At 37.2% G+C, this 17,657-nt stretch overlaps 1 protein-coding gene across 6 annotated transcripts in view; it reads right to left on the bottom strand.

Moving 5' to 3' along the window:
- The window catches only part of Ecpas (Ecm29 proteasome adaptor and scaffold), a 128,726-nt gene that overhangs the window by 62,682 nt on the left and 48,387 nt on the right, over positions 1–17,657 (bottom strand). For 4 of the 6 annotated variants that reach the window (XM_028857781.2, XM_028857779.2, XM_028857778.1 and 1 more), the window contains 4 exons: positions 17,154–17,322; positions 13,974–14,113; positions 9,846–9,927; positions 7,402–7,521 (listed from right to left, as the gene is read on the bottom strand). In XM_028857781.2, the coding sequence (XP_028713614.1) occupies positions 7,402–7,521; positions 9,846–9,927; positions 13,974–14,113; positions 17,154–17,322 (511 nt within the window). Of the gene's footprint in view, positions 1–7,401; positions 7,522–9,845; positions 9,928–13,973; positions 14,114–16,512; positions 16,649–17,153; positions 17,323–17,657 lie in introns of those variants that run through there. The other 2 variants (XM_028857782.2, XM_037202628.1) reach the window with 2 other exon arrangements.

Here is a 17,657-nt window from a genome sequence, read left to right as displayed (position 1 = left end):
TACAGAGGCTGGTACTCTTTTGTTATGTTCGCAGTAAATGGTGAGAGGTTAGGAGTTTTTTCCTCTCTTGCCATCATTTTTCCCACATCTTGTACTCCAACAAAAGACTGTAGCTCCTTAAATACAGTTTTCACGGCTCGGTCTCACTCGTGATGCTGCTCCTCCCCAGCAGACTCCCTTTCCCTTTAAGCCTAGTGAACATCTCCACATGTTCTGTTGTTCACTAAAGCACACCACTGTATCTGAAGTGTTCCAGATCCCACCTCTTTCCACTGAGCACACACTCCCTTGTGCTTCCACTATCTGGTGGGCACAGGCTTCTACTGCAGTATCTTTCCAGTCTATGGCTTGAGTTTGTGTGTCCATTACATTCCTCTAGATGAATTCTCCATGTCTGGTATAAAGTAGGCACCGTAACATTATAATAATTTCACATCTGTTCTGTTTCCATAAACAGGAAAAAATGCCTGATAATCTCTGCTATCAGTCTCCAAGCACCATTTCCCAGGTAGGATTCTGATCATTCTGATTAAGACAGTACACACGTAAGCAGCTGTCTGAAGTTTTAAACCAAATATTCATATATCCCATAAGGTTTAGACATTATTTCTAATAATTTTGTGTTTTGAAATTAAGTCCAGCTTCAAAACTCATTGCCCATCTTCCCTAAGTATTCTTTTCCTTATATTCCTATTTTGTCTTAGTTAGGGTTTCTATTGCTATAATGAAACACTATGACCAAAAAGCAAGTTGGAGAGGAAAGAGTTTATTTGGCTTACATTTCTGTATTGCTGTTCGTGACCAAAGGAGGTCAGGATAGGAACGCACACAGGGTAGGACCCTGGTGGCAGAAGCTGATGCAGAGGCAATGAAGGGAGCTGCTTACTACTGGCTTGCTTCACCTGGCTTACTCAGCCTGCTTTCTTCTGGAACCCAGGACAACTAGCCCAGAGATGGCATCACCCACCATGGGCTGGGCCCTCCCACATTGATCACTAATTGATAAAATGCCTTACAGCTGTTTCTCATGGAGGCATTTCCTCAACTGAGGCTCCTTCTTCTCTGATGACTCCAGTGTGTGTCAAGCTGACACACAAAACCAGGCAGTACACATTTCTAATGACGGGGTTACCATCCTACTAAACAGTTTATCCTGCCTTTCTTGTCCCCCATCAGTCATAGTCCTTGGAGCTGCTATTCAGATGCTCTTCTTCCCTGATATATTTTTGAGTAGATATATACGCCACTTCTGTTCTGAACAGGAAAAAAGAACCAACAATTCCTTATATATCATATGTAGACCATAAATCTTATTCTTTTCATTTTCAGCATCCAATCAATCTTTTTGTACTATTATTTTGCCCTAAGACATCAGCTTAATGATTCTTAAAATACCATAGTCAAAAATAATCTAGCACTGGATTGTATTTTGTCCTGTCTCATTTTTTAATATTTTATATTTATTTATTGGGCAAGGACATTCCATGGCATGTATGTGGAAGATCAGAGGACAACTTAGTGTCAGGTCTCTCCTTCCACCATGTGGGTTCCAGGCTCAGCAGCAAGCACCTTTACACACTGTGACACCTTGCCAGCCTGTTTCATTTTTAATGTGAAGAATTTCTATTATAAACTCACTAAGATTATGACTACCATATCTGATACCAATGCTTTAAAATACCTCTTGTAGAAGTAGAATAGTAGCAATTATAAAACCAGATACTCAGTGCTAACTGATAAACCCACAGTTATTGTTAAAATACTGGCAGTAGCTTTAGGAACAGTATAAACATTTGGAGGGAGGCATTAAGAATTATCTTTCTAATCAATATGGCAGTTTCTCAGAAAAGTGGGAATCAATCTACCTCAAGACACAACTATACTACTCTTGGGCATATATTCAAAGGATGCTCCATCATACCACAAGGATACTTGCTCAACTATATTCATAGCAGTTTTATTCATAATAGCCAGAAACTGGAAACAACCTAGATGTCCTTCAACTGAAGGATATTTACACAATGGAGTATTACTCAGCTGTTAAAAACAATGACATTGGGCTGGAGAGATGGCTCCGAGGTTAAGAGCACTGACTGCTCTTCTAAAGGACCCTGGTTCAATTCCCAGCATCCATATGGTAGCTCACAACTATCTGTAACTCCAGTTCCAGGGGATCTGACACCCTCACACAGACATACATGCAGGCAAAACACTAATGTTCATAAAATAAATTTAAATTTTTTTTTAAAAATGACATCATGAAATTTGCAGGCAAATGCATGGAACTAGAAAAAAATCATCCTCAGTGAGGTTACCCAGACCCAGGAAGACAAGCATGGTATGTACTCACTTATAAGTGGACATTAGCTGTAAAGTATAGAATAATCAAACTACAATCCACAGCCCCAGAGATGCTAGATAGCAAAGAGGGGTTGGGGGGGTTGAATGGATCTCCCTGGGAAGGGGAAATAGAATAGATTTCACAGATGGACTGTGGACAGGTGAGGACAGGAACAGGAGGGGTCAGGTGAGGGAGATAAAGGGGGGATTACTGGAAGAGACGACTGGAAAAGTGGGGGGGGGGCGCATTTCGGAGTGAGGTAGAAACCTAGTGCAAAGGAAATTCCCAGAAATCTATAAGGATGACCCCAGCTAAGACTCCTAGCAACAGGAGATTCATAGCCTGAACTGGCCATTTCCTATAACCAGGCAAGACTTCCAACGAAGGGACTGAGAAACCAACCCAGGCCCATAACCTTAAACCTACATTCTGCCCTGCCTACAGATGTGCTGGGGTACAGATCACACAGAAATTGTGGGAGTGGCCAACCAATGAATGAGACCTATGCCACAAGAGGAAGCTCATCCCTGACACTGCCTGGAGTACCAGAACCCAGAGGCTAGATGGTCCAGAGACCTAGGATAGAACCAAACATGACTGGCAATATATATATACTAAAAAATGTAATTATGTCTAACCATATTCTGCTATACTCAGGGATTGGAGCCTGGCCCAGGTGTCATCAGAGAGGCTTCATTCAGCAACTGATGGAAACATGTAAAGACCTGTTGTATGGTATTTTGTTTGTGTTCTGACAAAACTTGCCTGGAGATCAGAAGGCAGAGCTAGCCACTAGTTAACCATAGAGGCTAAGCAGTGGTGGCACACAACTTTAATCCCAGCACTTGAGAGGAGGAAGCAGGAAGATCAGGAGTTCAAGGCCAACCAGTCTAAAAGAGAAACAGTGCCAGTAGAGGCTCACGCCTTTAATCCCAGCAGAAGAGAGGTGGATAGAGGAATATAAAACAGGTGGAGACAGAATCAGCCTAATCAGTCTGAGGATTTGTAGAGATAGGATCTCAGCATTCGGTCTGAGATTTCATAGAGGTAAGCACTCTCTGGTGACTGGCTGTTCTGCTTCTCTGATCTTTCAGCTTTTACCCTAATATCTGACTCCAGGTTTTTCTTAAGACTAATTAGATTCATGCTTCAAAGACCCATAGGTAAACATTAGGAGGAGCTCAGAGAATCCCAAGGAAGAGAGGAGGAAGGATTGTAGGACCTAGCGGTGTCAAGGGTACCACAAGAAAACCACAGAATCAACTAACCTGGGCTCATAGGGGTTCACAGAGACTGAACTGACAACTAGGGAGCCTGCATGGGACTGACAATAGGCCCTCTGCATATGTTACAGTTGTACAGATTGATCTTCTTGTGGGACTCCTAAAAGTGGGAGCAGGGACTATCTCTGACTCTTTTGCCAGCTTTTGGAACCTATTCCTCATACTAGATTGCCTTGCCCAGCCTTAATACAAAAAGAGGTGCCTAATCTTAGTACAACTTAATATGCCATGATTGGTTGGTATCCATTGGAGGCCTGCCCTTTTCTGAAAAGAAACAGAGCACAAGTGGATGTCAGGGGGCAGGAGGGAGATGGTGGGAAGGAACTGGGAGAGAGGAGGGAGAGGAAATTGCAGTCAGGATGTAAAGATGAGATATGGGTGGGGTTTTGTTATTCAATGGATTATGAATGTTTGTCATTGTTTAGTGGGGGTTGATTACAAGTTGTTATTGGTCATAATCAGAAAAAAAGGTAAACAAAAGAGTTGAATTTAAAGATCTCTTTCTAAAGAAAAAAAGAGGGATATAATATAGGAATGATAGGGAAAAAGGGTGGATTATTGAATCTACTTTAATTCAAGAAACAACTATTAATCTTAAAGTATTCTACATTGGTATGAATTTTGATTTACTGATACAAATTTAAAGTTAATTTTGTTATACTGAATGTATATTTCTACTCTTGCTTAGGATATTGTGTTTCTGCAGCTCATTTAAAAATGTAATGTATAGGGTGGGTGGTGGTGGCTTGCACCTTTAATCCCAGCACTCGGGAGGCAGAGACAGGCGGATCTCTGTGAGTTCAAGGCCAGCCTGGGCTACAGAGTGAGATCCAGGAAAGGTGCAAAGCTACACAGAGAAACCCTGTCTTAAAAACCAAAAAAAAAAAAAAAGTAATGTAAAATTAAAAAATACAGATTAATAGTCAAACTTAGAGTCATGTTAAGTATGTTTTCAATGTCATACACAAATGTATTTAGACAGACACATATCTTCAAAAACTTCAAAGACCTACAGAATATGACATTTAATATGTTTAATAACCTAAGGTTTTTCTTGACAGTGAGACAGATCTGCTCTTGACAGCACCAATGTACTTCAAAAGAGGATAATGTGTATTGAAGAAACTCTGTATGGATTTTGTTTTCTTCATAGCAAAAGCTAGTCATTTAGGCAAAGAAACTGCCCTTTTCTCAATTGCTAACAATATACTGTCCAAACTGGACCAGCAGGATGCAAAAAAAAAAAGAAAGAAAGAAAGAAAAAAAAAAGTGACGCCAAACTTTGTCGTTTTTGTTTTTCAAGACAGGGTTTCTCTGTGTAGCTTTGCGCCTTTTCCAGGAACTCGTTTTGTAGACCAGGCTGGCCTCAAACTCACAGAGATCTGCCTGCCTCTGCCTCCCGAGTGTTGGAATTAAAGGCATGCGCCACCACCACCCGGCCAAACTTTGTCAAAACAAGGTAGGGCAGTCCTTCAAAATTCCCTGCTTCTCAAAAATGTCTGTCAGATATACTAGGCCTATAGGCTAAAGATGGATGCCCTAACATTAGAAAAGAACTTTGGGTGACTATCCAGGCAACCAGCTTTTTCTGTCATCTCTTAGTTCTGGAAGTCACTTGCTTTGCACTTCCTGTTTACTCGGGTAATACTATATCCTTCTCAGGTCCTTCATGGGGTTGAAGACTAGATAGTTACAGTTATAGTCCTCCATAATCATGGTGGAAAGTAAATCAGGTATGAAACTCTGAACTCTACAGGGGAAGACAGCTGATAGATTATTTTCTCTATTTTGTCAAATACAAATGTAACTGTAATTCTTACTTGATAACTCTTTTTGTTGTATATTATTTTAGTATGTTAAAGTTAAAACCTTCAGGGGTTGGGTATTTAGCTCATTGGTAGAGCGATAGCCTAGCAAGCTCGAGGCCCTGGGTTCAATCCTCAGCTCAAAAAAAAAAAACAAACGGAAAAAAAAACCTTCCTTTTTTATTAGACAAAAAGGGGGAAATTCCTTTACATTGTGAATATATGTCACTGTGATTGGATTAATAAAGAAGCTAGCTGGCCAACAGCTGGGCAGGTAGACATTAGGTGGTACTTTCAGACAAAAAGAGAACACGAAGAAAAGAAGGAGTCTGAGAATTGTGAGTAGATGTAGATATAAAGAAATAAACTTGTTGTACTGAGAAAAGATACCAAGACACATGGCAGAGCATAGATAAGAAATATGGATTAATTTAAAATGTAGGAGTTAGCTAGTAACAAGTCTTAGTTACAGGCTGAGCATTTATAATTAATAAGTCCCAATGTGGTTATTTGGGAGCAGCTGCAAGGACACAGAGAAACTGTCAATACTATTCATGAAAGGTAAAATGTAAGGTATGCCAAGGATCCAAACAGAGGAATGAGACCTTCATTCTTAGAAAAAAATGAAATCCTGACACATGCTACAGCAAATAGACCTCAATGATATGGTACTGAGTGAAATAAGCAAGTCACTTAAAAACAAATACTGTATAATTTCACTTATGGGAGTTCTTAGAGAAATCAAATTCATAGAGATGAAAACCAGAATAGTGGCTGGCAAGACATAAGAAAAATGACAATGTTTTATAAAAAGAGTTTCAGTTTTGCAAGATAAACAGAATTGTAGCAATGGGACTTTTTTTAAAGCCAGTGAACTGCATATTAAAATGATCAAGATGGTAAATTTCAAGTACATTTTATCACAATTTAAACATGGACGAAATAACATAGATAAATTAGATTCCTGGGGTGGTTTGAAAGAAAATGTCCCCATAGTGAGTGGCAATATTAGGAGGTGTGGTCTTGTGTGAGCAAGTATCCTATAGTGGGGAAGAAGGCTTGGATGCTTCTATGCTTAACCTACGCCCACTGTGAAACACAGTTCACCTCCTGTTCCCTGTGGATCCAGATGTATGACTCTCAGCTCCTTCTCCAGCACCATGTCTGCCTGCATGCTGCCATGTTTCCTGTCATGATGATAATGGACCAAACCTCAGAAACTGTAAGCCAGCCCCAATTAAATGTTTTTCCTTTATAAGAGTTGCCATGGTTGTAGTATCTCTTCACAGCAACAGAAACCCTATGACAATTGCCCAAATAATTGCCTTGAGGGCTGAGGTAGTCGTAACTTGGTTAAAGATAAAAGATTAAAAAAAAGGGGGGGGGAACCTAGTACCTTTTACCAACACAGTATAATAATTTCCCACTGCAAAGACAGTTTGATGTCAATACAGAAGACAGACTAAATGTGAGCCAGAGGACAGGCAGGCCAGGAGACAGGAGAAGACTTCTGTAGTCATTAAATCAAGAAGCAACAAACAGTATGAGTTAATATCATCTTTAAGCACAAAAGAAAAGTGAAGGACTTTGTAAAGACAAAGTCAGAACCACCCGCTGCCCGAGTTTTCACTTACATAATTATGATGGTAATATTACATACACACATATACACACACACAAATACATAGAAAAAAAGTTTAGTTTCTTATAATGCTGGGCAATCACAAAAACTAGTCTGGATGGAGTTACCACCACATATTTAAAGTAAATGAAAACCATAAGATATATATATATATCGAGAGAGAGAGAGAGAGAGAGAGAGAGAGAGAGAGAGATACTTATATAGATATACTTAAAATTGTTAGTCTTGTTAGGTACATCAGCCTACTTGCTGTATATCCATTAATACCATTTTTTCTCTAAGTAAAGCTATTTGCTCAAACCATTTTTCTTCTTTGAACAACACCAATACCTGAATGTTAGCTGGGAATGTTTCAGCAGCCTGTCTAGAACGAAGGAGATGAGGGACAATCTTTAACTTCACTCTGGTACTGACCGGGTCTCTTTTCAGCTCTGGCTTTAGAACTGCTCCCTAGGAAAAACATGTTTGATTATAACACATTTTAAAATTATTTGTGGGTTTTTACTCTTTAAAATTACTGAAAATTCCTAGGTACTGGAGGGAAGGCCTAACAGTTAAAAGCACTTGTTGCTCTTGCAAAGGACCTGGGTTTGATTCCCAGCACCCACATGGTAGCTCACAACCATCCATTAACTCCAGTTTCAAGGGATCTAGGACCAACTTCTAGCCTCTGTGGGAAGCAAATATACATGTAGGCAAAACATTCATACATATAAAATTAAATAAATAAAGATTTGGTTTATTTACTGAAGATTCCAAAAGTTCTTACTTCTATCAGTATTACCTACTAGCAATTGTTACATTAAATATTAAAACTGAAAAATCTGAAACATCAATAAATTAATATATTTTAATAAATAACATTTTTCTTTTAAAAGACGGCCTTTGTTTTTTAAATGCACTGAGTAACAGCATCATTTTATATATTTTTTGGAAGTTATCTTCAGCATTCACCTTACTAGAAAAGAGCTAGGTTTTTCCATACTCTACATTGAATTTGCTGTGATTGCTGTTTTGCTTGATGGGATAAAACCCAGCTTGTAGACACATGGTCAGAAAATTGGGATGATTTTTGCCCTTTTTAAGAGTAATTGTAGATCTTTGATTCTATATCAAAACTTAATACATAATGGTTTCCTAAAGCTTAGTTATAATTTGGAGTTTAAGCCAAATTGCTGAGCTCCTGCAGATGCTGTTAAATAAAATTCCACTGTCTACCTTACAGTTTGGATGGGGTTGTGCTTTTGTGACATCACTGGTCATCTGGAAAATACTGCCATACTGAGTTCAGCAAATGTTTCAACATAAAACATTCCCAATACATATTTTTAAAAGTATTCCTTTCAATATTAATCTCTTCAGGAAATGTATTGCTCAGTTACTGAGTCAACATCCAAATTTCCCACAATTCTACTTTTTTCCCTTGAATGTTCAACTTTCAGCATTCCAAAAGAAAGAAATCACTTCAGTTTTCATTGATGTATGGTCTCATTTTTTTTCTTTTGAGAGAAAAGGTCTGCTAAAATAGCAGTCACAATAACCACAGCTTATTTACCTGTTCTACAAGTAAAATAATTTCTAATGTTTCATCTGAATACTAATATAAAAGATAATCACTCTACCTCCTCTCTCTTCTCATTCTCACTCTCCCTCCTGCTCCCTTTGTCTCTTCCTCTCCCCCTCCTATCTCTCTCTCTCTCTCCCTCTCTTCCTTCTTCCATACATATGTGACACAGCTTTGCCTTAATCTGTGGTATGATCCCACACAATATATACCCACTATTACTCTCATGTCATCAATGTAAATATCAACTTAAAAAAAAACTGGCAAATAATTTTTTGCCTTTACAGCTCCCCTGAAAAGTTCTCTGTTACTCCAAAGAGGTCAACAGACTATAATCTTAAAACCAATAATCTATCAAATTCTTTCATTTTCTACACAAAGAACACGAAAAAGAGCTGAGTGACTAGCCAAATCTCTCTTCCTAACACACTGGTTTGTGTGCAGACATTCAGGGCTATAATCCAGGGATCTCATTGTTCTTTCTGCTACACCACTTTATTTAATCTAACTAGAATTATTAACTACTATTTAGGATGTTAAAAGAAAGCAACCAAACACACAACTCATACTATATGTTTGGATGGGGATTTGGAATACTTTGAAACACTGTAAAGAGAACTTATTAACCAATGATATTACTTTAAGGCTGCAGAAACCACCTTCTGTTCTAGATTCTAAATCAGGAATTAGTAAACAACAGCCCATAGACCACACATGGCCCTCCATTTATTTCAACAAGGAATCTGAGTTTAAAAAATTACTTTTACATTTTTAAGTGGAAAAAAAGTAGTAACATTTTGTAGCACATGGAAATTATATGATATTCAAGTATCAAATTTCACAACTTCATTGAAACACAACCATGCCCATTGAATTATATACTACCTATTCCTTCTTTCCATGTTACAGAAGTTGAGCAGTCGTAACCTCAGAAGCTATAATGTCTACAGAGCCCAAAATAATTGCAGAAAAAAGTTTGTGAATCCCTCATCAAGATAATGTATCATTAGCATTTATTCATCTACACTGAAAATACCAGATCTATTAAACTCAACTTTCAGGAGTATAATTCACATAGACAAACATGGCTTAAAGCTAGTATTTCATAAAACATGGATTTAGCTTACAAATTAAGTAGGGGGAAAATACAGTTAATGTCAACACAATGTTATGCTGGTATGAGACTTGAGACTAAATCAAAACAACTTACCTCTTTTGTCTTCAGTGGTATATCCCCAAGGTATACTTTGTACATCTTATTAATGATGGCAGGATTATTCCAGTCAATTAAACTATGGGAGGTTTCAACACAGATGGTTAAAATTATTTTTGGCCCTATTTCAATGATTTAAAAAACCCTAATATTTGTTATCAGAGAAAAATGTCAGAAACACACAAACAGAATGGACAACTGACACTGTGGAAGAGTAGAAATGAAGGGGACAACTGTCAAAGTTAGCTTTAAAAACTACAAATCACTCATTCCAGGTCCTCCATTTTGATCCAACAGATTACTGTAGCCAATGGCGCAACGTGGCACCACAGCAGAAATAAAAACTGGACAAAGTTCCTCCTACACAGGTAGGTCAGGGCCAGGGCTATGGAGCGGCTCAGCAGAACAGACATGTACTACACTTGTACTAAAAGCTCTGGCCAGTAGTCGATGCTTCTGTTTAACCATTCATGATTTAAAAATGATGAACAACAAAAATAGTTTTATGCTTCAAATAATCATACCCTAGAAAATTTGTAACCTATTGTATTTCTCCAATATTGTTTTTTGATTCCTGGCATCATACAATTCTTATCTAGCCTATTAGCTTCAATACCTAAACCAGAGAAGTCACAATGCTATTTGTCACAGAGACTCATTCCTATTTGGGCTAGAAAAAAAAAAAGGTGAGTTGGGATATAGTGATTAGATAAAAAGTAATTATCTATCCCACCACCACAGTGGGACTCAGTCACTCATTTAATAAACCTAATAATAATAAAATCTTTGATTGTTGAAGTTCTCCCATGCTATCGCCTCTCTGACTTTGAACACTGGTTCTGCTTTCAACTTAAAAGGTTTTTGTGTGAAAAGAATTTGCTATGCTGCTCAACTCCATTTTTGATGCTTTTTTTCTTTAACCATACCTCATCAACCTATCCACAATGCCACCATTCTCCAAGGCATTATACATTTCAATTTTAGTACTATTCACCTACATCTTTTCTCAGCTGCTTGAGGCTAATTAATCAAAATCAACCACTATTTCCCTTTTATAAAACTTAAGGTTTTGAAAATTTCAGCAAAACAAAGAAATAGTTTAGGAAAGCACACAAGGCCTAGTTGCGATTAACCAGTGAGGAGTTTCCCCTGCTCCTTTAATCTTACTGTACCACTCCTCTTTTTTCAGGTTACTTTTCTGACTATGTAGTTGTTGTAAAATGTACAGAACACTGACATATTACTTCTTTTCAACACGACAACCACTGACCTTACTGTGACTTTCCCAGACTCTAACAGGCTGACAGGACAGCTGGGAGTTAGAAAAGGAGCAACAGAAACAATACTTGTAGAGATACTTTGAGCTTTTCCTTTCACAAAATGGTTGTTACCTATGTGTTTTCCCTATAGTTTTTAAGCTCTTAATGTAATTTTATGGTATATTCATTTTTTATCCTAAAAACAAAATTAATTAATATATCTAAGATTGTACTTCCAACAATCAAATCTACAATATGTTATACAGAATGGGGCCAATTCAAACTTAATGAAATGTTATGAAGGAAGAATTTTTTTTAACACTCCAAAACTAAATCCCTTGAAATATTCTAAGTCATGAACAAAAAAAAAAAAAAAAAAAAAACACTTAAGACTTGAAAGAATGTTAGAAAAAAAAAAACGTTCAATTTTCTCACTCTAGTCTGTCTAGGTTAAGTTTGGCTCTCAAACTCAATCAGTAAAAGACATGAAAAAATAAGATTGAGACAATCACTTCCTCCATGTCCCTCTCCTTAAACTATGGGTCAAGACTCCCATATGGGATCACATTACTAAAAATGGGGTCATAACAAATTTAGAGCAGTAAAGTTTCTAATCATGGATGTAATATATCGACAGTGTTTCTGGCAGGACTAACTCAGGTTGCATTGTGGAGCTTCCCTGCAGCCTTTGCTCTGAATGCTCAACGTGCAGACTTTGCACTGTACATGCTGTCAGTCCATACAGCAAAGTAAACACTGACAGAAACCTCTTGCCTCATATTAAAGACCTGCATACGTTATAAATTTCACTGTTCTTACTGTTCATTCCATCTCTTATAGAAAGTAGCTGAAATACAGAAAATAAAACTTCTGTTATTTCCCTACCATCATTCCTCAGCATGCAAAATCAAATGAGTCTATCTTTGAATTATATCATGTTAGAATATTTGATTAAAACTTGGTAAATTGCTAGAATTAAACTTACAGTAAATCATGTACGGGTTTTGGCTTAGGATTAGGACAGAATTTCCAATAATTCCTAAATGCCTTAAACTTACTTCTGCCATTTTGTACTGAATATTTATGTAAAGCAGTGTTCCTAGCAATAACCACTGTAAAATCAATAAAGAATCAACCCCAAAGCAGGTTAAAGAGAATCTGTCCTAAGTATCAAATATTCAGCCAAGATTTAATTCTTTGTGTAAGAATGAACAAGCACATCCATTTTAGTAATAGAAAAAATTTGCTTTCTTCATAATGGAAAAATTATATGTATAGCAAAAATTATTTGAAAATAATTATTTGATTTATTACCAGCAAATGTCAGATTTGCAAATCTATTCATCTACTATATACTCAGTCATATAAAAAAAACCTCAAACAAAAAGGATCATGAAAGAAAGTTTAAGGAGCCCTGCTATGTACCACCACATTCGCCCTTTAGTGGTAGACTACTTGCAGCCACAACCGTCACCCACCCAAACATTTCAACAAGAAACAAACTAGGGCCCATTGAGTTCATTAACTTATTTTATTACACCTCATTGCACTGGTCTTCTTGGGAGGGAGCAAAGTAAAATTATACAACATTTATAAAAGCTTTATGGCACTTTCCATATTTTTCTGTCTTGTAACATTATTTTAACAAAATATAATCATTCAGCCTTCTGGACATGATACCACACACCTGTAATCCTCAGTAGGCAGAGGCGCAGGGCCAGGGAGTCTAAGGACAGCCGAAGCTACATAACAAGACCATCTCAAAATTCATAAATCAATGACTAAAACCTCATTATATGAATTGTAAATATATATTCAGGATCTCACTGTGTAGCAAAAGCTAACTTTGAACTTATGATGCTCTTGCTCCTGCCTCCCAAGTGCTGAGATTATAAGCATGAGCCACTATTATCTAGCTTGATTTTATTTTTTAATCAAATAGAGTCATTCTAAGTTATTCTTCAGTCTATATATTTATCATTTTAAATTTTATAATTAGAATATTATGTCATTTTATATTCTACTTTATTTGCTATTACTTGAGGAGCACTTTATATGTTGATATATCATTTTTATAATTTTGAAAGAAACACAATAGTCTGTACAGTAATTTATCCCTATTGTGGAAAATTCAATTTGTTTTTATTTTTCAATAACTATAGGACATGACATAATGACTAAATGTATACCATTTCTAAATATATTTTTCTTCTTTTGAATGATAGTAGAGGACGAATTCCCAGATTTACTGTGTATAATTTTTTTTCATGATTCACTGCTCAAACAGGGCATGAGATCCAGCACTTCTGCAGAAACTTAAATGGATTTACCAACAGCTATATACCTGTTATTTAACCATAGCTATACACTGGTAGTTCACTGTTTATTTTCCATTGCTTTTTATTTCATACAGAGTATTTCTCTAAGTCTTTCTACTATTTGTATCTCTTTTCGATGAAAATTTAAGTTTTACTCAGAAACTTTTTGCAAAAACCTGGTTTCTACCAATAGTAACCACAATACATATACATTCATTATTAAAGGTGATCTTAACTGGTTTGAGACAGAAGAAGAATTACAAATTAATTACTTCTTGGGTCTAATATTTAATATTAACTTTCAGTTTATGGGCCTAGCCAAACGTCTCACTTCTCATGATGGCATTCCTAACCTACTTCAGCTCTGAAATGCATTTTCAAATAGTTTTTTTCTCTGACACAAAATTTTGCTCTTTGGTAAACTTTATTTGCTTATAAACTAAGTATGTGTCTTAGTTTCCTGAACTGACTACCTCATTCCATAAAACCCTGCAAAGCTTTAAGAAATCTGGCCTTTGACTCTGAAAGCTTAACAAGGAAGTAATTACCTCTGCTTGCTTTTCAACTCCAGGTCTGCCGCAGTCGCCACACTATGGCGAGTGTCACTAGAAGCGATCACCAGGTGGAGAACAGCTTCGAGCTCAGGCACCTGCTCGGCTTCTATGAATTTCACTATGCCCAACTTGCACTGTAGATAGGTGAAGGGAAAGAGAAAGAGTGGTCAGGGAAACAACACTCACTAAAAATATTGCTTAACATACAACATGGTCATAAGCCATGGATTAATTTAACAGGAGGAGCTCCTACTTAGGTTTATAATGTACCAGACAGTGTGCTAAATCATAACTATTCATGATTTCATTTAACCCTCACATCTATGAGGTAGGTATTATTACAGACATTTTTAGGTGACGAAACTGAGGCAAGGCTTAAGATATTAGAATAATCAGTAAGTGATGGAGGCAGGCTTCAGAGACAAGTCTCTGACAACAAAACAATGGTAACAGTCTCCCTAGTGAGGTTACACAACCTTCCTAGACTGTGAAGACTTACGTCTCCATCTGCAGCTTCCAGGTAAAAGTTGATGCAACATTAAGAACAAAGTGCTCTATAGATGTTTGTGAGAAAAAAAAAACCTATGAACACCTCACCTTCCAGAGTTTTACTCTATTGTTAAGATACACATTCTTGTCCTCTACTTTCTTAAGATACTAAAGACAGAAAATATGATTCCAAACCCACTCTAGTCAATCGAGTGCAACTCTAACCCAACAGGAGTGCCTAACCCAATAAGCTCGATGAAATGCAATGAAGAGTCTAAGAACAACGTCCTGAAATGTGAAGAGCTATGAATTTTACTGCAAATCATTCTGGGACAAATACACCTGAAAAACAAAATTATATCTTCACTTTAAAACCAGTTACTTAATAGGTCTCGGCTATACAAATTAGGAATGATAAAATATATATTAAAGAAGAAAGGAATTTCTAAAAATTGAACAAGAAAGAATGCCAATTAAAAAAAGTCCAACTGGTCACAAAAAGGCCACCCTCTCCTCCCTGCTCAACATAACTTTCTTAGAAGAGATACTGTTTGAAACGAGAAGGAATCATTAACATAAATTGCAAAGGGATGGTTATAGAAGTCAAATACACAATATATGACAAAAAATGCATGAGGAAAACTGAAAATGATAGGTCATCATGATGAAATTTTATACAAACATTAAAAGTATAGATTTTTTAAATCCCCAAAGACTAATAAAAAGACTAAACTATTGTGACAAGTAAAAATGTATTATGTAAAAACTGTTCATACACACATACAAACATACACACTTGAGACATAGAGAGGAGAGAGAGGGAGGAAGGGAAGGAGGAAGGAGAAGAGGGGAAGAGAGAGGGAGAGAAGGGAAAGGGAAGGAAGAGGGAGAAGGGGAGAAAGAGAGGAAGAGAGAGGGAGAGGGAGAGAGAGAGAACACGAACCAGGCCCAAGCATAAGACATAGCTAACTTTTTGCTACACTGTTCCTTGAGGTGCTGTGGATTGAAGTCCTGGCCCTAAGTCTGCCTGCTAGGCACTCTATCACTGAGCAGTAAGTACTGTGGGGTTTCTGTTTGTTTTTTGTTTTTGAGACAGGGTCTCAAATGAACTATGTAGCCAAGGATGAACTATGGTTATGGAGTGGCAGGCTTCATGCTTGTAGGTAAATACTCTTACCAACTAAGCTATATGTCCATCACCCTCAACTCTATTCCTAACTACTTAAACCTTTACCTTTTTTTTTTTTTTTTTTTTGGTTTTTCGAGACAGGGTTTCTCTGTGTAGCTTTGCGCCTTTCCTGGAACTCGCTTTGGAGACCAGGCTGGCCTCGAACTCACAGAGATCCGCCTGGCTCTGCCTCCCGAGTGCTGGGATTAAAGGCGTGCGCCACCACCGCCCGGCTTAAACCTTTACCTTTATAATTATATTTTTAAAAAAGTTGATTAATTTGGAAGAAAAAGTATTTATTTTTAAACTAAACTATTCATTTTAGCACCAGATTATAAAATAGACAAAACACATACAGAGACCGTTAAATTCAGCAACAATGACCAACTTAAGACCATAAGTGAACAGTAACAATAATTACAGCTTTAAGCCTCAGAGAAAACTAGGTTCAAAGTCTAGTAACAGAAATGAGACCCTGGTGAATCTCAAAACCTCAGTGCCTTTTAGAAAAGGAGCTCAATTTCACTACCTCATTAGCTGCTGTGAGGATTAAATGAGATAATGTCCTCAAAGTACCCAATATAGAGCCTGCCACAGGCCACACTCAATAGAGTGGCTTCTCTTCTATTTACCTTCCTCACACTATGGTTTAAGGAGGGAAAATAGAAGATGTAGAAGCATGAAGTAAATCTGATCAATTATAACCCTCATTGAACGTAACACTCTTAAATTTTTGAGTGGCAAGAATGCCCCCCTTGCTTCGTTTTCCCTCTCCTGGGAACACTTTTGATCAACGGTCACTTACAATCCCAAAAAGAAAAGGATCAAATCATTGAGACTGCTATGGAGAAATAAAGGAAGTATTGGAAGACTAACCCATGTTGCTTGAATTCCAAAATAATTACATACTGATTTCTGTTCTTCCCTGAGGTGCCTGATGACAGACACAGGGAGGCACCTTCTCTGTAGAGCACCAGTCATTTTTAAAAGCTGCTCAGAGAACATCTGTGTCCTGTTTAAATCCAGAATAAAATTCTTAATGCCAATTTTTAAAACCCCAAGAAGAAATATAAAAGGGAGTCATGCTTTTCCCCACATTGTCACTTGTGAAGTACAGAGGTTCCTCAATTTACACAAAATGTACAGCCCTAAAAACTGAATAATGAAAGATAAATTGTAATTTAACTGCATCAAAGGAGCTAAGTAATTATTAAGACCTATAATTATAAATTGAAATGATAGAAAACTAAATCTGCTCAATATAAAAATGGGTTGTGCATAATACTTGAAAGATGTGAGCAATGTTTGAAAGACATAAGATCATTTCCCACTCCTCCCTTTTCCCTAGAACTTTAACAAAAAACTGACAGAGGAAAAGAACATTTTACATCACTTGCTCCTTTCAAACATAGTTTTTAGAGAACCTGAATATACAGGAATTACACTGCACATGCTTCCATGAACTTCATAGGGGCAAATGTTCAAGGCCAACTCCCATGATGATCACTGTGTGATACCTGTTCCAACTGTTCAGGTGTCCATGGGTTATCACCAATAACTCGTTTAGCTGCATAAAAGCTCATTCCTGGGGGAGGCTGTGGGATTCCAGAACCTCCCCCACTGTTTGAAGAAGAACCCTGTGATGAAGATGAATTTTGGCGACTCTGGGATTCATTTAACACATATCTGGAAAAGAAATAAAACTTTAACTCTCTATATAAAACGTGAATTTGTATATAAACACACATATACATAAAATAGTCAATCACATGCTGTCCTTGTACAGTAGTATGACAGAACAGCGATTCTCAAACTACGGGGTCACGACCCCTTTAGGGTGGGGTCAAATGACCCTTTCACAGGGGCTGCCTAAGACCATAGGGAAACACAGACATTTATATTACGATTCATAACAGAAGCAAAATTACATCTATGAAGTGAAATAACTTTATGCTTGGGGTCACTACAACATGAGGAAAGGGTCACAGCATTAGGAAGGTTGAGAAGCACTGTGCTAAAAG

Source organism: Peromyscus leucopus, chromosome 2 (assembly GCF_004664715.2).
Source record: "Peromyscus leucopus breed LL Stock chromosome 2, UCI_PerLeu_2.1, whole genome shotgun sequence".
Taxonomy (NCBI): Eukaryota; Metazoa; Chordata; class Mammalia; order Rodentia; family Cricetidae; genus Peromyscus; species Peromyscus leucopus.
Note: the sequence above shows the minus strand (reverse complement) of the source record. Positions and strands in the feature narration are given on the sequence as shown.